Here is a 22246-nt window from a genome sequence, read left to right as displayed (position 1 = left end):
CACAGCAATCCAAAGTGAAATTATCTCATCAATTTTAAAGTCATGATTCTTTGGGAACAATCAGCAATATGCAAAGCATTGTTTTAAGGTAGGAGAAAGATAAGGTAAAACGTTACATCTCTCTTCCGATAAATCCAATATCTTGCTATTGAGAACACCATCCCAGTCACTGCGGTTATGTTCACATGTAAAAAGGCCGCCGAGTGTTTTCGCAGCCAAGGGCAAGCCGTTGCATTTGATCAGTATCTCTACGTGCTTCCCAATTTCCTCTTTAAGGACTGATGCATGATCGAATCTCTCGCCCCCAAGGAGTGTTGGGTGAACACACACAAACAATCATCATTTGATTGTTGCAAGTAGCGGCAACAATCTTACTTCCTGGCGCAGCAGCTTCAAGTGGACAGCTCGGATTAATCCAATCATTATAATTCTCATTCCAACAATCATCTAAAATGAGCAAAAGTTTCTTTCCAGCTAGTTGCTTCTCCAAATTCTCTTGATGCCTATTGAAAACTACCCTACTAATATCAGTATCTTCAGAGAGAGAGATGCATACTTTGAGATCAAGGTGATGTTGCAAGAGTGGCCTTCCGCCCACCGCCAGTTCCTATTATAGGAGCGACAGAGAATACATAAACAGATCTTGATTCACCATCCCTCAACAACTACTCAACTATCTTATCCTTTTCTTTTTCCCTACATAATACTTTAGCTTCATTCACCAAAGAGATAGTGTCTAAATTTTTTAGGCTTCTCACCCGAATTTTCTTTCAAATCCAACAGGTCTTTCTGCCTCACCATATCTTGAAATCTGTCGTTGATCCCTTTCATTTTGGCTAATATTTCGTATTCGAACTTAACCGATTGTGGAGTAAAAGTGGTGCAGCAAGTGGGAATATGATCTTCCGAAACTTACTAGTACTGGGTTGATCAGCAGCAGCTACTGGTTCTTCGAGCAGCAAATTTCTCCGGAAAGCCTCATCTTCAAACTCATCCAAACCGTCTCCTCAATATCTGGCGCTGCTTTGATCTTCACCAAACATGCTTTTCCACTTCATTAGATCAACATGGATCTGCCCTCGGCGTGCAAAATCAGAAAAGGAATAATAAGCTAATTAATTTCGGATGAAAGAAACAGAATGAATTTTGGAAAGCAGAATGAGAAAAAGGAATAATAAGCTAATTAGTTTGTGTAGGCCGGAGGCTCCACAAAAGGTAGTGTATATTTTCTCTCGTCTCGTACGAATCACGCGTTTTTTCCACTAAAGACTTGAGGTAAGTGTAAAACCCATCACTAATAATTTAGCAACAACACTGGCCTCTGCGTCGTCGGGATCTTGTTATTATTTATAAAGAGTTTGTGGTCACTTCTTCAAATTCAACAAACCCAATAAATCAATCTCTTCGATTTTTTTTTGTTATTTACCTGAAAAAATAGCTAGCAATATGTCTACGCGTTCATTGTCAGGGGAGAATGGCTATGAGAATGAGATCGCTGGTGGTGATGCAGAAAAAGAGAATGTGATTAAGGTGTTTAAACATCATGGGTTGGAGAATTGTTTGGGCGGGGATGCTACTGATACAGAAGAAGTCTTTAAAATTTGTAAGGTGTTTGGCGTGGATCAAATAGTAAATGAGATTAGAGCCTTAGTGCCTCCGGAAAGAGTTTGTGTTTTGAAGATTTTTTTGAAGAATACGAAGAGGATCGGCGATGTTTATGTTGCTGGTGGTCCTAATGCTAGACTATACTTTTTAAAACTGCAACAACGCTTTCTTCTCTCCTCGATTCAGGCTTTTGAACGGAAAACACAGGCCGTGTTCCAGACTTTAGAAGAGCAACACCAGCAAGAATGGATCCAGTACAACCGCATCTTGATCGTTTGCAGAGTACTGTGCCGAGCAACACGTCTGTGCAAAGTTGGGAGGATCAACAACTGAACGAGTCCCTTGCTGTATATGTCAGGGTCGACTGTTTAGCATTGCAACAGCATACCGTGATGAAGTTCTTGCAACAGCAACATCAGCAGCAAAGCCAGACCCAGCAGCATCAGTCATCGATGGGATTTTTAGGACAGCGAGTCCAGCAACAGCAGCAAGCCGCGATTGGGTCATTACAACTGCTACAGAAGCAACCAGGCACAACAGCAGCAAACAGTGATTGGGTCATTACAACAGCTACAGCAGCAGGCAGTGTTGAGATTTTCACAACAGCAACTGCAGAACAAGATTGGGCTTTTACAACAGTTACAACCAAAATTTGCGATTGGATTTCTACAACAGCAACAGCAGCAGCATGCCATCATTGGGTTTTTGCAGCGGCAGCAGGCTGTCATTGGGTTCTTGCAACAGCAGAAGCAGCAGCTGGCCCAACAACAACAGCAGCTTCATAATAATGATGCTAGTAGAGCTCAAGTATCTATTACTGCAAGTAATTATGGGGAGAGTCTTTGGAAATGCGAACCCGGGGCCAAACAATGCATCTTTGCAAAGTTCCGAGATTCAGCAACAGAATGTTGGCCTTGATGGTGGCTGATTATTCTTTTCTTCGTGATTCTGAAAAATGTTTATACATTTTTATGTTTGCAAGGATCAAAATGGGTTTTAAATTCGATGTCTTGATAGGTTTTAGATTTTAGAGAAAGATCATATAACTTTTGCCTATTTATTTTCTCTTTTGTTTGTTGTTTGTTGGATGGATACTTGATGCCGCATTTATAATGATAGTAATTTTTCTTTCAAAAAAAAAAAAAATTAGCAACAACACCACTGCTTCTTCATAGATTTTGTTATCTTTCTTAAGCTGCTGTTGTTTAATTTTTTCAATTTAAAAAATGTATCTTTTGAAAAGTAAAGTCTATCGACGCCTCTTTACTTATATAATTTCCTTTTTGATACAAGCTGAAATTCACATACAGACGCATAAATGTTTCAATTCAAGAACCGAAATTTGTTAAAATCTCAAAAAATTATTAAACCATATGTTATAATAGTATTAAAGTCTAAAATTCTGAACTAGATTAGTGTTCTATATATGTACACAAACACATATACATACATACTTGATCAACAAGTCAAGGTTGTGCAACTAACCAATTATAATTAGCCATTTATGTAGATCATGTGCATCCCAGAGTACAACCCACTCTCTTTTAATGTGGCAGAGTAATTACTTTAAAATAAAAACTAGTAACACTCAGGTTTCTGATTTTAATTGATCGGTCTTACCGCACAAATTTTTCTCTACACAAACACGCTTTAAGATACAAAAAATGAGAGATATTGGAGTTAACCTTTGATTGTTTGTTTTAATATATCTTGAAAAATAATTGTACGGAATATTTTCTATCTAATGCACTTGATGGTTCGAGACCAACTTAGATTCCATTTCCGGCCTAACAAAATCCTCATAAATGAACAATTCTCTATCTTATATCGTAGTTTTTTCTTTCTCTACGGAGGGCATAAACTTAAGTAAGCTCCGTAAGGACTGAATCTTATCATTGCATCCCATGACTTGACCTCAAACATAAGGACTATTCATTGAAATTGAACAAATTCAACGCTTTGATTTTGTTTCAAGAACATTATATCTAAAAAGTTGCCACAAACAAGCAAGGAAGATGCCCTTTTCTCAAAATTATTAAAAAAATAGATATATTATGAATTAAGGCCGCCAAAAATGTGGAAGCCAACTTCATTGCCTTATGATATGAATCCAACTAAAGAAAATATACACTAAGAACAGGAGTAAGCTGTAACATGGCTAATGCACACTGCCATAACAAAAGTAATTATGATATCACAACAACAAATGAGGAGAATAATTCAAATTTGACATTGTTAACAACAAATAATAGAAGCTTAAACAATAAACCATTGAGAGAATGAAAGATTAACTTGGAAGCCCGACACGACAAAATGGGAAGAAATTGAGAGAAACAAAGAAGACAGACCCATCTTTAGGATGAAGAGCAACAAGGTTTCTTTGTGTTGGCCTCTGATGCCCCTCCTACTACGATAGTCTGCCCTTCTTTGATGTTTGAAGGAGCTGGCTCCCCTGAAGAGAGGGACTTCTTGCTGATTATCCGGTATATCTCTGAGAGAATTGTCTGGAAAGCCTTCTCGACATTTATTGCTTCAAGAGCTGAGGTTTCAATGAAGGAAAGCCCTTCTCTCTCAGCATAGCTTTGGGCATCCTCTGTGGCAACAGCTCGGAGGTGTTTCAGATCAGTCTTATTGCCAATCATCATGATCACAATGTTGGAGTCTGCGTGGTCCCTCAGTTCCTTCAGCCATCGGCTCACATTTTCAAATGTTGTTGGTTTCGTCACGTCATAAACTAAAAGAGCTCCGAGTGCACCTCTATAATAGGCACTGGTTATTGCTCTGTATCGCTCCTGACCTGCAGTGTCCCATATCTGAGCTTTTATTGTCCTTCCTTCAACCTGAAAATCAGAGAGTTTTCCTTAAACATAAAACAAAAAGCTGCTTTAGGACAAACCTTCAACTTTTTAATAACTCTAGAATTGCTAGGAACCCTTTTTGTCTTGTTTCCACAAGTCTTATAAATGAGTTTAAACATTTTAATTTGACCTGATCTAACAGCAATTCAATCCATTTTACATGATGAAGCACAGAGTGACTTCAAATATTGTGAGCTAGACATCAAGAATTTTCTTCCTTCAATCCAAAACTCAAAAAATATTTGTAACCAGTGCCCCATCTTTTCCAAACCTAAGACTTCTTTAAGTTTCACAAGCTAATGAGTTGGCCTCACCTAACCTTGGCTGGCCCATGACCACTGATTCAGTGCAAGCAGCAGCAACTTTACACCATCAGCACTTGTAGGATTAGTATAAAAAATTAAAATATGATGTTATTTTTTACTATCTCTTGTAACTTAAATAACCACGGGATAGTAACATAATGGCTAAAGATTTTAATGTTTCAAAACATTAGTTGCACCATTACAACTCAATAATTAACTTTTTCTTTTTCCTACCTGATTTAACATATATATTTGTTTTCCGGAGAAGTATTAAAATATGGTGACCCGATAAACTCAAATATCATGGGTAGAATGTAACTCTAGGGCTTTTAACCCAAGTGGGTTGAGTCATGGTGGAGGTCAACCAAAACCCAAAATGTGGAATGAAGAATACTTAGCTCCAAACACAGAGCTGACATACGCTTCAGCAGACTCTTGCACTAACTTAACGCGTGCATAGCTTTTTAACATAAATTCACTAGGACAGGGGCTAGGTTATATTAGTTCAACATTAGTAACGCGAAATGCTAAGTAAATATTTTCTAACTTCCTTTCATTTTACTGTACAGCACTCGGTCTCATCACGTTGAGTGTAAACAGATCACTTCAGGAATAGCTAAAGCTATAATACTTTCAACCTACCCAAAGTCACAACCTTGATTCAAGACATGAAATCCCAAGCTCGAACAGATTGGTTTCAACTTGCATCACTAACTTTGACATATAGAGAACAGTCTTCCTACTTGCATATCCAAGTAAACACCATCTAATTATCCAATCCAATGACAAAATCTGCCGGCCCATAAATTTCACCCCAATATATAGCTATCACCATTTGGCGCTCCTAAATCACTCAATTAAATCAAAGCGCAAAACATTCAGATTCAACTTAAAAAGCATTCAAATTTAAATTCCAAAAAAAAAGTCACAAATTAAAATCACAAATCAATCATCATACTCAAATAAAGCTCAGAAATTTATTCAGTAAACACTAGAAAGCTAAAATTTAAACCAAAAAAAGTAATAGTAAATACAAATAAACATAGGACGAGAATAGATCGAAACTAAATCACTTCAATTTCACATGAATCTAAGTTAACCTAATCTAGAACTATATTTAAAAAATTAAGTAAAATCAATTAGATAAACTGGATCTTAGTTAATTAATTAATTAACTAGTAAAAATGAAGCGAAGTGAAAGAGGAAAAGTCAGTTACTTGAAGAGTGCGTGTAGCGAATTCGACGCCAATAGTGGATTTGGACTCCAAACAGAACTCGTTACGAGTAAATCGGGAGAGTAAGTTCGACTTCCCGACTCCCGAATCGCCGATTAATACCACTTTGAACAAGTAATCGTATTCCTCGTCCGGTCTCCTCGCCATTTATATTTATATATATATCTTTATATAACAAATTAAAAATGAGAGAGGACCGCTTCTTCGGTTGAAGAAGTGAAGATGAATTTAAAGCGTAGAACCGGAAACTGTGATTTTGATTTCTCTGTTGCTGTGAAGCGTGAGTTTGATTTGATGATTTCAAGCACGAAAACTGTTAATTGAAATTGCTATACTATCCCTGCACATTTTCGGCGGTATCTCAGTTATTTAATGGGTATAAATGGAAAGAAATAGCGCCCCCATTATTTCAACTTTTAAATTTGACCGGAGTCAAAATGATTATCAATGAAAGTGAAATAAACCATGTTTTAATAAGCATAATTAAGTTGGTGCACGCTGAAGCAATTAATTATCGGCATTTTCTTGTGTTATATTTATTTAAAAATAATAGTATTATGTTTATTTAATATTAATAATTAATAATAATAAATAATTTATTCTAAAAAATATTAATTTTGTACTATGTTAATGGCAAAAATGTTTCATTTATGTTGTCCTTATCAATTTTTAATTTACATAATTAAAATTAGAATTAATAAAAAAAATTGATGTACATAATTAAGAATATAAATAATTATAATAAATTTACAAATATAATAAAATAAATATTTTATTCTTCAAATATATTTTTTTTAACTTTGTAATTAAAAACTACAATTCTTTAAATAAGGGTAAAATTATAATTTGAAACTATTTACTCTCAATTCAAGACAAAGTAAACACATAAATTGAATTATAATCTCCATTCCATACTTCCATTCCAGTGTAAGTAAACAATTTAGTCTCACTCCCACTTCACACTGCCAATCCTAAGATTCTCACTTCTTAGGATTCCCACTCTAATTCAAAATGTAAACGCTACCTAAATTACAAGCTCTATCCCAAGAGGTCTTGCCATTTGAATAAACTAACACCTATTATTTTCATAAAAATTGATATAAGTTCATTGAAAAATGACTTATTATTAAAAATACAATAAAAAAATATAATACAAACAAATGTGCTTCTTTCGTTTATCTGTAGATACATTCACTCCGGCAAAATGATGAAAAAGAGAAAATTTCAATAAAACTCGTGTTCTTCTTTTGATTTTACTTTTCGAGTCTCCTCGTCATTTGTATTTTATATTTATCTTTATATAAATAATATAATATAAAATAAAATAAAACAAAACGAGATATAACCAATTCTTCAGTTGAAGAAATGAAGATGAATTGAAATCGTAGAATTGGAGAATGTGATTTTGATTTCTCCGTTTATTCTGTAGCGAGTTTGATCTAATAATTTCAAGCACAGAAATTGTTGACTTAAATTACTATAGTATCCCTGAATTTTTTGGTGGTTTTTAATTAATATATGGGCATAATTGGAAAGGCTTGTTCAATATTAATATATTATCAGTGAAAGAACAAGTTTAAATGAAGTTTCGTGATTCTTGAATAAACAAAAAATATAAAACTGTCCTATTAATTGAGATACATCATTATTCTTTGTGTTAGTTTTTCATTCTCTCAATGGTTCATTCTTTTCCAACTTACTTATGTTTAAATGTTATTTGAGATATAACTATACAAAGGAAATCAAATATTATTCACGTTGGCAACACTCGAAAATACTTATTATACCACTCTAAGAATTTTCATCATCTGAACAAATTACCATAGTAAAAAAGGAAAGCACTTTTTATTTTCTTTTAATTTTTAATTGTTCTTCAAATTCGTTATTAAATATTAAGTCAATCAATCCCCAACCTCAAATTAAGTATGAGTAAGATTTAAACTCGAGATGACTTTTATCATTCCAAAACGTCGTACCATTTAAATTGACTAATTAATACATTTATTTTCATTTAAGAAAAGACATATCCTGGTGTGTTTTCTTATACAATTTATTAATACTTGTTGCAAATTAATGAGAAATTATTTATTTTTAATTTTTCTTCACTCATGCTCGGCTTTAACCAAACAGACGATGTTGTACAAACTTTTATCCATTAAGGCAATGCAAACAAAAGTAAGTGAATAAGTCAAAGGTGTAGGTAGATTCCCACATCGGAAAAGGAATTCATGAGCTTGTATTTTTATTTAATTTTGTTTTGCAAAAAATCAGTTAGCCTATATTAACAAATGTGAAAATTGGTTAAAAAAAAAAGTATAGCAGTAGTAACCGCTAAACATTATGAACTTATGATTGAGCTTCAGTAAAACTTATAGGTGGGCTAGGCCCGGAAAATTGCCCGGCCTAAATATCCTGCTTGGATGCAAGCCAAGGAAACGAATAATCCCTATGAGAAGGAAAATTCCCCACACGTCCGAGCGGCTGAAACGCGTTGGAGCTGTTGGATTTCCATTAATGGCCATTAGGGGTGGGCAAGAGGAAGAAGAAGAAAAGAAAACGAGGAGGAGGCCGCGGTTGAATATTTTAGTTAGGGTTAGATTTAATTTTTTGGGATTTTTTTTCTTAATTTGCTTACTTAAATCGATTGGGTTGATTAGTCTTTTGGGGTTAAATTCAAACAGAAATACAACCCAATCATTTTTAAGTTTTGAACTCAGTTGAAAGCTTCAACCATAATCAAATTGAACCCAAAATAAATTTTAGGTTTGGTTCGGGTTAATCCGATCTTAATGTCCACCCCTAATGGGCATCGATAATGCATATATTTGCACATGCTTCTTTGAAACTTACAAGTCACGCTCTCATGGTTCTAAATTTTTAAATTTTAATCTTGAATAGGGATGGCAATGGGGAGGGGAGGGGAGGAGACCGATCTCCCCGTACCCATCCCCGATATTTTGCGTATGTCCCCGTCCCCGTCCCCGTCAGAATTACTTGAGAGAATCTCCATCCCCTCCCCGAATAATAACAGGGGATCCCCGAGAGTCCCCGATCCCCGAATAACTAATACATTTTTTTTTTCGATTTTGAGTTAATCATATTAAAATAAAAAATTTAAATAAAAGTAAAGTTCGAAATATATCTTACATTAATAACTATTACAAAAGTCACATACATTAAATTAGTAAGTAATGCAACATGCAAGGGATACAAACTTCTTTTACAAACTATCATGAACAAATTAATAGTCTAATACAAAATTGTTACAAATAAAATCAAATTTAGATTCAAAATTAACTTTTTCAACGGTGGCGTGGACACTTTATAAATGTGGGCTATTTCCTTTACAACACAATAGTTAAATCGGAGCAAATCAAAAGTAAATATTAGATTAGATATTAAAATTGTGATTTATTGTAGGCAATTATAACATCTAAAAATAAATAAAAAATAGATTTAAGTTTAAAATATTTAAAGAATATTAAAATTTAAAAAAATGTTTGGCTATTAGAATCTACTCGGTCTTTTTAATGTCCTAAATAAAAATTTAGGACTTTAATTAGTTAATTAGGCCTAAAAATTTAATAATATAAATATTTTGATATTTTTTATTTTTACCAATATTTATAATTTTATAATTTAAATTTTATTATTTATTTACTACTAATTTTAAAAAATTAAATGGGGAAATGGGTAGGGGATGGGGATTCCACCTCATCCCCGTCCCCTCCCCGAATACGAAATTGGGAAAAAAAATTTCCCCGTCCCCTCCCCGAATAAGAAATTGGGTATGAAATTATCCCCATACCCTCCCCGAATGGGGAAAATCCCCGAGGGTACCCGTCCCCGTGGGGATTTTTGCCATCCTACTTGATTTTGTGTCTTTATATTATGAATTTTATAACCCATATCTATTTTTTCAATATTTGAACTTTTTTTTTAAAATATTCCTAATAACTCCTGTCTATTAATAGGAGGGGATGTAAACTCCTAATTACCCATATCCATCAATAGGAGGGAAATTAAAGTCTTAACATCAACTTTTATTGGTAGTAAAACTCGATATGCACCCCTCAACTTTTAGGGCACAAGTTCTCTCACTTGGCTATAAAGCTCTGTGATTCCAATATTTGAACTTGAGTGGCTAGCAAACTACAAACCTGCTTTAAAATCACTCAATCAAGCCCTTAGAAGTGGATTTTAATTCAATGTGCCTTTAACTGTTGTAAACATAACACCTGATTAATACCAATCACATATCAAAGACTACAACTCTATCAAAACAATACAAATATCTAGTGTGGCTTAAAAGTTCCAAAACCTCAATAGTAAATAGAGCCTTAGTGCATAAAAATCTACCCTAAATTTCTCTACACAAGCCAAAAGTCCACTATGTCAAAACATTGTGTTCATGTCTCCAATATGTAATTTATAAGGATTTGAAGTTACAATAATAGAGAAAAATAATAACTTGAAAAAGAGAATATCTTTGGGGACATGTGTCTCCCCCGTTATTCAAACAACTTCTAGGCTTTTTATAAGAGCCAATTGGAAACACATGATGTACAATACGAACTATACTTAGGGTGGCAAAATTATTGCAAATCCAAAGTCTTGGCCGCAACGGATAATTTTTGCGAGCTGCAATCAGGTTTGATATTATAAATTTAAACCGATTGCAAGTTGTAGGTCGTTTCTTATAAAGAAAAATCTGGTAAATAGTTGTGCAAGTGTCTGACATTCTTATTTGAATGTTTGTATTTTTAATTTTAATCATAAAATTTCATTAAAAATTATTCATAAAAATATATAACGATCTTTAACTTAAAACATGGAGTATGATATGCTTATTATAATTTTGTACTTTACACTTTGTTTAGAAAAATCGTGTTGGATGGGTGCTAGTGGTATTGAATGAGACCGCGAAATGGGTCATGGGTGCTACTTTGATTTGTAGTTTTTTTTTCTCTTTCTCTTTTTTCGTTTTCAATTGAAAGCACTTTGAGTTGCGATAGACTTATGTATTTAGTAATTAAATTTGAGAATTTGTGTTAAATTGATATATTTTGTGTATTTATTTTAATGTTAAAACTTTCATTTCTCATTTACATTGATAAAATCTAGAATTAAGTATTTTATGTGATTTTTTAGGCTACGATTATAAATTTATAATTTGAATTACGTAATTTAAATTTTTAAGTTTTGTTGCAAGTGTGATTTTATTAGTGGTAACTCACAAAATATCCACTAGGTACCATTCAAACCCGCAGCTGATGGGTGACGTGAACTTGGTCAAAACTAGACTCATGTATAGCAAAGATTTCGTGAATCTCTTCGCAAAATTCAGCATTTGATTTGTTGCGTGTTTCCATGGATCATTTGACGGCTCGAATACCACTTGATATGTAATTGTAAGGATTTGATGCTACGGCAGTAGGGGAAAGAAAAGGATCACTTGCTAGCTGCAAGAATTAGCTAACCAACAATACGTGGAGTTTTTTTTTTTAAAAAAAAAAACCAAGGAGAGAGAGCACAATTAAGCTAACATGAATACACTAACTTAGTCAATACATTGCACACAATGATATTTTTTTATATTAATTACTTTTTACAAGAAGACGCGGTACATGAAAGTAAACAAAGAAAATCTCTTATATATCTCTAGAGATTTTATAAGTTGAACTAAATCAAACAGAGACACTCACATACTTGACAGGTAATAATAACCCATCATTTTATTTAATTAAACATAATATGAAAGAGTATGGGTGTTCAGAATCCAATCCGATCCGCTCAATCCGTCTGATCCGCTGAATCCGATTCGTATAAATCCGATCCGTGGATTGGTGGATTGAATATGGATTAAAAATTTAAAAATCCACAGTCGATGGATTGGATATGGATTTACTTCTGTAAATCCGCAGAAATCCGTGAATCCGTAAAATATATATATATATATATATATATATATATATATATATATAATTAAAAAATTATAAACGTGACATTGCATAGTTACTAAACACTATAACATATCTTAGCCATTACCCAATAATAATATAAAATAAAAAATAATTAAATAATTAAATAATCAAATATACAAATATAACTTGTAAAAATTGTAAAACAAAATAAAAGCAAGTCACACGCACTAGCAGAAGCAAAGTAACATAACGCCAAGTCACCAATAATTTACAAACAAAAAACCATAAGCTTCCCCACCGTCACACACACTAGCAACACTCAATACTGGTTGGATACACTCTCGACACGGATTTAAAAGACATCGGCCGCGCGATTCCGGCGAGAGCAAGTCATCTTCTTTCCCAAGTCCATCGAGCCACTTCACATTCACTGGTTCCAGCTGAACAATTTCACTATCACAACCTTCAAGATCGTCACCCGTACAGCTTCTCCTGGTTACCATCGTGGATGGCTCCGTAATCACCACTTTTCGACAGGCGCAACAGCCCTGGTGAAGGATCAGATTGTGTTTGGTTTTTGAAACTTCGCCATTTCAATTAATTGTGGCTTTAATTAATTTTGGTGTTATATTAACGTATTATTGTAACTTTATTTGAACAATTAAGTTTGATGTGTTATATTTTGAAATTTTGAACGTATTATTGTAGCTTTATTTGAATAATTAGTCTCGAAGTGTTATATTTTGAAACTTTAAATGTATTATTTTAGCTTTATTTAAACAATTTATTTATTTAAATTTTATTCAATTTTAAATTTAATTGGTAGCAAAATTATTTTTATATTAGATTTTTTTTATTTCATTAGTTGGAGAGAACTAAAAATTTTTAATTCGAAAACTAATGCGCAAAATGGTGGATTGCATATGGATTGAGTCAAATTCGCATCCGATCCGCAGACATATGGATTGGATATGGATTGAGTCAAATCCGCATCCGATCCGCAGATGTATGGATTGGATTTGGATTGAATTTTATCAATCCATGGATTGGATTGGATTGAACAATTATAATCCACAAAATCATGGATCGGATATGGATTGATGTCTAATCCGTAAAATCCGATCCGCGAACACCCCTACGAAAGAGTAACATAGCACTTAACTACTATGGTCGAGATTTCTTCCGTATTGAGGGACGAGAATAAAATCCAAATTGTCATTCACACTCTCATCATTAATAATAATATGCATAGTTATTGGGTTACCCTCAGACCATCCGTTCTTACTTGAAAAAGTCATAACAATAATTGTATTCATAAATACATAATATTAAAATAAAAATTATAAATGACATTCGACTGAACATGGCCTAAGAACCTGGATAAGGAGTTTCCATCTTCTTCAAATTAGGAAAGATATCTTCCCACGTCTGATGAACCGTAACCAAAACTTAAAGATGATCACGCATCAGGTTTGATAATATGCTGCGGATATTTATGTACACATTCACACAAGTAGTTGACGTGGGTCATGATAGTGTTTGTCGGCAATAATTTAATTAAGGGAAATTATTATTTGTATACCCTTAGTTTACTTTATTATTAAAAATACTACAACACTTTGAGGGTGTATCAATCGTCCACTTTAAGTTGATAAAATGTATCAGCTGACCACCAAACCGTTAGTTTCCGTTTAAGTATAATGACGTCAGAAGAGTAATTTGGTCTTTTCATATGATACAAGTGATAATTTAAGGGTATACAAGTGATAAAAAGAGAATTTAAGGGTATACAAGTGATAATTTTCAAGGGTAAAATCGTCAATTCACTATAATTCCGTTAACTTTCAAATGACAACTAACGGTTTGGTGGTCAGCTGATACATTTTGTCAACTAAGAGTGGACGATTGATACACCCTCAAAGTGTTGTAGTATTTTTTATAACAGAACAAATATAGGGTATACGAATGATAATTTCCCTTTAATTAAAAGACAAACTAATTGCAATCATCAGGCTAAAGCCTAATAATTAACACAGTACATACTTTCTTTTAAAGTTATCGTTTCGTTCATTAAATGTGGCCATACATTCAAATGCCTTTCACAAAGTTTTCCATGGGTGAGATTTGTCACAAGCAACACATACACGCGTCTCTGCTTTTTTTTTTTTTTTTGGGATCTTTTAGTTCCGTAGTTAATGTCGTGTTTATTAATTAAAATATTAAAATGATTAATAATATTTACTTATTAAAATATAAGAGAAATAAGAATGAAACATATGGAATTTATGAACTGTTTAACTTAAAAAATGGTAATTTAATTTTTTTATACTCACCATTTTTACCCAACCTAAATTTCATAATTTCATTCTTTTCCTCTCAATTAAAATATTATTATGTTGTTATATTATTGTATTAACGTTATTGTTATTATTATAATTCTAGTCATTGCTGTTAAGAATAACGACGATAATAATAATAATATTTTTAAAATAATAATATTCACAATTAATACTTGTCGGCAATTATTGAAATACAAGACAAACTAATAGCAATGATAGAGTACTGATTTTATTCCAGGACATCACTTCATTTGAAAAAAAGTTGAAATATTGGCACTCCTCTGGAAAATTCTTATAAAACCTACCCGTTTGAAGGAACAAAATAAATTTAATTATATACTATATTTCTCCATCTAACTTTTTACAACCATACAACTACATCAAAGGCGATTTATATTTTTTGTTTTCTCACACACACTTTTGCATTCTAAACTTTTCTTTAATTATAAAAAAATTACATAATAGCCATTTGAGTCCACTTTTAATTCTATTCAATTTATACACACACATATGATTTAATAATTCAAAAATTTGTAAAAAAATATTTGTAGTTGGAGTTGTTTAAGAAACTGATTTTTTTCTTTGAATCAGAAAGAAACTAAAAAAATGGAAAAAGATATTTTGGAAATTAAAATAGGTTTAGACAGAAAAGGAGCTTCAAAAGAAAATTAGGGTGCTAATAGTTCCAATCTTTCAAAATATGGCCAGAACGAACAAAATGCTGATATATTTAATTTCTGATAACAATGGTTAATACTTGTCCATCTCTCGTTAGCTCTGTTTCTTACTTTGATGCACACATGACTTGAAAGCTTCATCTTCCTCTAGCCTCCTTCTGTGAAATCGTACTAACAAATAACAGTAGCCTATTAACGTTTTTTTGATGCTCTTAAAGAAAATTGAAGTAATGTTTGAATCTGCTTTCCTCTTTGACATAATTTTTAACAAATAATGTTAAGATGATGAGAGCACAACACCGTTTATTGAGGTGCGATATTTTTAACTCCACACTCAAAGACCAAAATCTTGTACCTTCACATTATTTAAAAAATAATTAACAACTTGATTGTGATTATGGTTGACAATCATGCATGTTGATAAACATAAACCTAATGAATAAAACGACTATGGCAAATGCCGAAATTACAAGGGTTAATTTCATTGTATGTTTAGTAAAATGATGCAAGGATCACTTGCTAGCTGTGTCTTCAGGTGAACCATAATCAAAACTTAAGTTGCTTCTGATTCTGGTTTGATAATATGCTGCGGATATATATATATATTTATATACACATCCACACAAGTAGCGGACGTGGGTGACTGGGGACGTAGTTAATGCAATGCAAGCTGGGTGATAGATAAGGCGCAAATGGTGCATGCAATTACTTGTACATAATCAGTGTCTCCAGTTCAACTCTGCGAATTACATGGAACCATGCATGGATCCCATGACTGGATATATAATATGTACTATGGTATACAGATTTTTACCTCAAATATAAGTTCGAAGTACTCGTATCTAAATTGAAATGGACTATAATACTTGTCCCTTTCAAATTTAAAAACTCTACACTTAGCCCTCGTACATAAGTTGAGTTTTAATTGATGAATAAAGAATTTTCTACATATGCTCTTTCTATTCCCAATATATAGAATATATACGTGTACGGCAAATATGGAACAAACATATTTCTGGAAATTAATACAGGGATGTGATTTCTAAGACTTGACTGTGATGGACTCAGTACTACTATTTTCATGATTCTGTCTTGCAATCTTTCCGTAATCGTCCTTTTGCTTTTGGGAGACCTCTCGCCAAAGCTACACACGTTGCCATATGTGTGCCAAGAGGTGACCTTTGCTGGACTTTCAAATTGTTCAAGTCATTTTGCTAAATTGACGTCGACTGATCTTGTTGTTGAGGATAAGATATTTTTTTATGTACTCTTTATTATTTTTAATAATAAATATATATTTTATATTTCTAAGATACAATTTCAAGCAAATCATCTATTTATTCCTTCTTTTCGTTTTTTTTTTATCTCAAGGGGATTGTTGAATATTTTAAAAATAATAAAGAGTAAGTGGTATATATTATTTTTAATTTGAAAAAGCTGACAATCTCCCTCAAATTGTATCAGTACTGTATTATAATAATATTGTATAATATTTGGTGCTACAATGTATTGTATTAATTTTTTGTGATTAATTTAAATTAAATATTGTATTATATTAATATATTTAAATTGTATTATTATTTATATTATTATTAATTTTAAATTAATATTATTCAAATTTAAATATTTATTATTAGTTATAATAAATTATAATGTAAAAATAAAAATATTATTTAATATTATATTAAATTAAAAAGTTATTATTATTATTATTATTATTATTATTATTATTATTAACCAAAAGCAAAAGTTAAAAAGTAAAAATAAAAGTCAAAAGCAAAAGGACCAAAAAAAAAAAGTAAGCAGCAGTTGCCGCATTAGTGTAAGTAATTAAAATATGATGTTGCTTTCGAGGAGTGCTAGACGTCAAGAATGCCGAGAGAACGCCGAGAGAATGTGGAAAAAGCAAAAGTAACAAGAAAAAACAAAAGGGGCAAAAGTTCACGTGGTGGGGGGTGGGGCCGAGAGAAACGGCATTATTGTATGCCGTTTCTCTCGGCATTCTCTCAGCATTCTCGCTAAGAAGCATTTTCCAGATCTTAATGTTTCAAAAACATGAGTTGCACCCATTACAAGTCAATAAATATATATTTATTTTCCAGAAAAGTATTAAAATATGGTCGACCAAAACCCAAAATGTGAAACGAAGAATACTCAGCTCCAAAATGATTATCAATCATATTACTATATTATCCCCGGACCCTTTCGGCGGTTCTTTTATTAGCTAATGGGCATAGCTGGAAAGAAAAATGGCCCCCATTATTTAAACTTTTAAATTTGACCGGTGTCAAAATGATTATCAATGAAAATGAAATAACCCAGGCTTTAATAAGCATAATTAAGTTGGTGCCCGCTGAGGCAATTAATTATCGGCATTTTCTTGTGTTAGTTTTTCGTTCTCTCAATTGTTTTGCTTTTCAATTTTCTTTTATTTCAATTTTTTTGATATGCTGTGTTTTGGATATCAGATAATTTTTTTAATTAATTTAATCTAACAATAATTTGATTCTCTTGCTACCTATGTGAGCGAAATTCAAACTCCAAACCCCTTATTTTCGACACAATAGATTTTCCTATTTTATGTAGATGTTATTCATGAGTTAGGATATCAAGATTTATTATTCCGTTTTTGTTTAAATCTCACTATGAGTTAAAACTAACCAGTGTGAACCCAATTTTTTTTTTAATTTAAAAAATCTATCTTCAAATATTATGCTAACAATGCCAACCTCAAGCTAAATTCGAGTAAGATTTACATCCCAAATTTTTTGTATCATTTCAACATATCTTGTTTTTTTTTCAATAAAATTGTTATTTATTAATAAACATAATTGGATAATAAAGTTGTAAGCTAAGTAGGAGCTTTTTTAACCAAATACAATAATTTGGCTCTAATAATGCCTATTTAAACAATTGATAAGCCACTAAATTACAAACTCTATCCCAAGAGGTCTTGCCATTTGAATCAACTAACTAACACCTATTATTTTCGTAAAAAATGATATAAGTTAATTGAAAAATGACTTATTATTAAAAATACAATAAAAAAGCTAATACAAACAAATGTGCTTCTTTCGTTTAAATGTAGATACATTCACTCCGGCAAAATGATGAAAAAGAGTAATTTTCAATAAAACTCGTGCTCTTCTTTTGATTTTACTTTTCCAGTCTCCTCGCCATTTATATTTTATATTTATCTTTACATAAAAAAAATTAAAACGAGATACAATCAATTCTTTAGTTGAAGTTATGAAGATGAATTGAAATTGTAGAATTGGAGAATGTGATTTTGATATCTCAGTTTATTCTGAAGTGAGTCTAATCGGATGATTTCAAACATAGAAATTGTTGACTTAAATTACTATAGTATCCCTGAACGTTTTTGTGGTTTTTAATTAATACATGGGCATAATTGGAAAGGAATGTCTCCTAAATTGTTCAATATTAATATATTATTAATGAAATAACAAGTTTAAATGAAGTTTCATGATTCTTGAATAAACGAAAAATACAAAAATTGTCCTATTAATTGAGATACATCATTATTCTTTGTGTTTTCTCTTCACGGATTAGTAGAGTAGCTCTCAAGTAAATTTATTGAGATACAAATTTTTAACTTTTTTTTTTTAGTTAGTTTTTCATACTCTCAATGGTTCTTTTTTTTTTAATTTCCAACTTGCTTCTGTTTAAATGTTACTTGAGATATAACTATATAAATGAAATTAAATATTATTCGCGATGGCAACACTTGAAAATACTTATTATACCACTCTAAGAATTTTCATCATCCGAACAAATTATCATCGTTAAAAAAGAAAGCACTTTTTATTTTATTTTAATTTTTAATTGTTCTTCAAATTTGTTAATGCAAGCCAAGGAAACGAACAATCCTATGGGAAGGAAAATTTCACACACGCGCAAGCGGCTGAAACGCGTTTCTAGCTGTTGGAATTCCATTAATGGGGCATTAGGGGTGAGCAAGAGGAAGAAGAAGAAAAGAAGACGAGAAGGAGGCTGGGGTTGAATTTTTTTTAATTAGGGTTAGATTTAATTTTTTGGGATTTTTTTTTAAAATTTGCTTACTTAAGTTGATTAGGTTGCTTAGTTTGTTGTTAAATTCGAATAGAAATACAACCCAATCGTTTATAAGTTTTTAACTCAGTTGAAATGTTCAACCAAAATCAAATTGAACCCAAAATAAATTTACAAGTTCAGTTCGAGTTAACCCGATCTTAATGCCCACCCCTAATGGGTATCGATACACATATGTTTGCACATGCTTCTTTGAAACTTACAAGTTACACTTTCATGGTTCTAAATTTTTAAATTTTTATCTTGATTTACTGTTCTTTTATTATGAATTTTATAACCCATACCTATTTTTTTCAATATTTGAACCTTTTTTTAATATTCCTAGTAACCCCTATCTATTAGTAGGAGGGGATGTAAAGTCCTAATTACCCTTATCCATAAGTAGGAGGGCAACTAAAGTCTTAACACCAACTTTTGTTGGTAGTAAAACTCGATCTGCAGCCCTCAACTTTCAGGACAGAAGTTCTCCCACTTGGTTATAAAGCACTGTGGTTCCAATATTTGAACTTGAGTGGCTATCAAATTAAAAACCTACTTTAAAATCTCAATCAAAAGTGGACTTTGATTCAATATGCCTTTAACTGTTGTAAACATAACACCTGATTAATACCAATCACATATTAGAATAATACAAATTTCGAGTGTGGCTCAAAAGTTCCAAAATCTCAATAGTAAAACGAGCCTTAATACATCAAAATCTATCCTAAATTTCTCTGGACAAGCCAAAAGCCACTATGTTAAAAGAGAATATTTTTGGGAAATATTTGTCTCCATCATTATTCAAACAACTCCTAGGCTTTTTATAAGAGCCAATTGGAAACACGACATATAATACTAACTACACTTAGGGTGGTAAAATTATCTCAAATCCAAAAATTTTGCGAGCTACAATCAAGTTTGATATTATAAACTTAAACTTGCTGCAAGTTGCAGGTGGATTTTCATAGAAAAAAAATTTGGCAAATAGTTGCGCAAGTGTCCAAAATTCTTATTTTAATATTTGTATTTTTAACTTTAATCATAAAATTTCGCTAAAAAATAGTCATAAAATTATATAAGGATCTTTAACATAAAGTATGGAGTATCATATGCTTATTGTAATTTTGTACTTTATATTTTGTTTAGAAAAACTACATTGAATGGGTGCTAGTGGTAATGAGTGAATTGAAGATCTTAATTCTAAGATCTTAGTGTCAAATGAGCCTATGAAATAGGTCATGGGTGCTACTTTGATTTGTAGTTCTTTATTTTTTTCTCTTTCTCTTTTTTCTTTTTCAATTGAAAGCACATCGAGTTGTGATAGGCTTATTTATTTGGTAATTAAATTTAAAAATTCGTGTTAAATTGATATATTTTGTATATTTGTTTTAATGTTGATATTTTCATTTCTCATTTACGTTAATAAAATGTAGAACTAAATATTTTATGTGGTTTTTTAGCAACAATTATAAATTTATAATTTAAATTACGTAATTTAAATTTTTATATTTTGTTGCAAGTGTGATTTTATACGTGGGAACTCACAAAATATCCACCGGGCACCAATCAAACCCACGGTGAATGGGCTTTGTTAAAAAAATAAAATTAAATATAACCCATAGCGAATTTAGTAATTAAATTTGTTTTTAGATGCGGGTCTGGTGATGTCAAATCCGTACCAGACCCTACCCGCTGCCATCCCTAACTGCACCGTAAACACCAAAAGACATACAAAACAATAAAGCATAGAGTACGGGAAGTAATGGGAAATACGGGAATATTGCACACATAATCAGTGAGCCAAATGTCAAGTACCTATTTATTTCAAAGCACCTTATGACTAATCCCCACCCCTTACAACCACTTTGTCCCCAATGTCAAAGTCTTTGAGGACGTGCATGCACGGTTTGTCAGCATGATGGTGTTTGTCGGCAATAATTTAGTTACAAGACAAACTAATTGCAATTATAAGACTAAAGCCTTATCGTTTCGTTCGGAAAATGTGGCCACACATTCAAATGCCTTTCACAAAATTTTTAATGAGTAAGATTTTTCGCGTGTTCTTTCATCGTAAAAAATAATACAGTTTGTATTAATTCATAAAATATTTATTATTTTGTAAGTATAATATTTTTCTTACTTTTTTTTATATTTTTATTTAAAAATTAAATAATAAAAAAATTTTGAAGAGAAATATAAATATTAAGTGACTGTTTGGTATGCCTTATTTAAGAGATATAAGTATTTATTTAATCGTATAAGCACTTTTTAAAAATTTTTATAGTGTTTAGTTATTTTTTTATTAAAGTTTTTTTAATTTAAATAAGTTAATTTACCTTTACTAGCAAAAGCCCAAAATTTAAGCTTTTGGGAATAGAGGTTAGAGAGCTTATCTAAAAAATATTTAATATAAAAAATATCATATAGTTTAATAATTTAAAAATATTTTTTTTTATTGATAATCAAATACCCAATGACTTTTTGTTCAAAAGCTTCATTGGTATAAGTTCTTCTGCTATAAGCTCTACTGTTATAAGCTTTATTTAATTATTTTAAAAGTTGCAGCATTACTAAACTGGCTCTAAGACTAAAAGAGTAAGAAAAATATTAAAAAATTATAAATAAAAAGAATATTCATAACAAAAATTTGTAATAATTTATTTTAACACAACATTAAAATAACATGATAGTAGAAATTACTATTGTGATTATAAAAAATTGTAGTGCACTTTTAAGTTTTCCTTTTAGCATGGAAATTAATTTAATAAATAAAGTTATTATATGGCAAAAAGAGCGAGAGAGAGATAAACGTTTTGATTTAACTTGGTTTATGAGTTTGAAGACTTGTAAAGCGAAGGTTCGTAGCGGATACATTCCATTTTCCTCGTTATTCAGCATTTACCCGGACACTGGGTCAATGTTGCTGGAACCTGCAAATATCAAGGTGCAATTTATTATATTCATGGTAACGAGTGGTGGTGACTGGTGATTGGCGAATTGCTCAATTATTAATGGGTGGTGGGCTCTGTTTTTATTTGCACTTTCCTGGAATAAACAACAAGCGGAAGACTTGTTACGCGCATTTTGCTTGACCGATTGGTGAATTGCTCAATTTTCTCATTTTGCCTTTCGAAACTCAAAATTCTGTTTCCTTCTTTGCCGGAAAAAAGAAAAACAAATGTCAGTCATCGGAGAGCCAATCCTTACTGCATCCGTTGAGATGAAATACCAA

At 31.7% G+C, this 22246-nt stretch overlaps 1 protein-coding gene across 1 annotated transcript; it reads right to left on the bottom strand.

The window, feature by feature from the left end:
• Nucleotides 1-3672: 3672 nt before the first annotated feature.
• LOC112098467 (ras-related protein RABA2a) lies at nt 3673-6310 on the bottom strand. Its single transcript, XM_024184879.1, has 2 exons — nt 5986-6310; nt 3673-4445 (listed from the first exon to the last, which is right to left on the bottom strand). The coding sequence occupies exons 1-2, from the start codon at nt 6148-6150 to the stop codon at nt 3960-3962; spliced, it is 651 nt and encodes a 216-aa protein (XP_024040647.1). The 5' UTR covers nt 6151-6310; the 3' UTR covers nt 3673-3959.
• Nucleotides 6311-22246: the final 15936 nt, after the last annotated feature.

This window comes from Citrus clementina, unplaced genomic scaffold (genome assembly GCF_000493195.1).
Source record: "Citrus clementina cultivar Clemenules unplaced genomic scaffold, Citrus_clementina_v1.0 scaffold_5, whole genome shotgun sequence".
Lineage (NCBI taxonomy): Eukaryota > Viridiplantae > Streptophyta > Magnoliopsida > Sapindales > Rutaceae > Citrus > Citrus x clementina.
The sequence above is the reverse complement of the archived record's forward strand: the minus strand, read 5'-3'. Positions and strand labels throughout refer to the sequence as shown.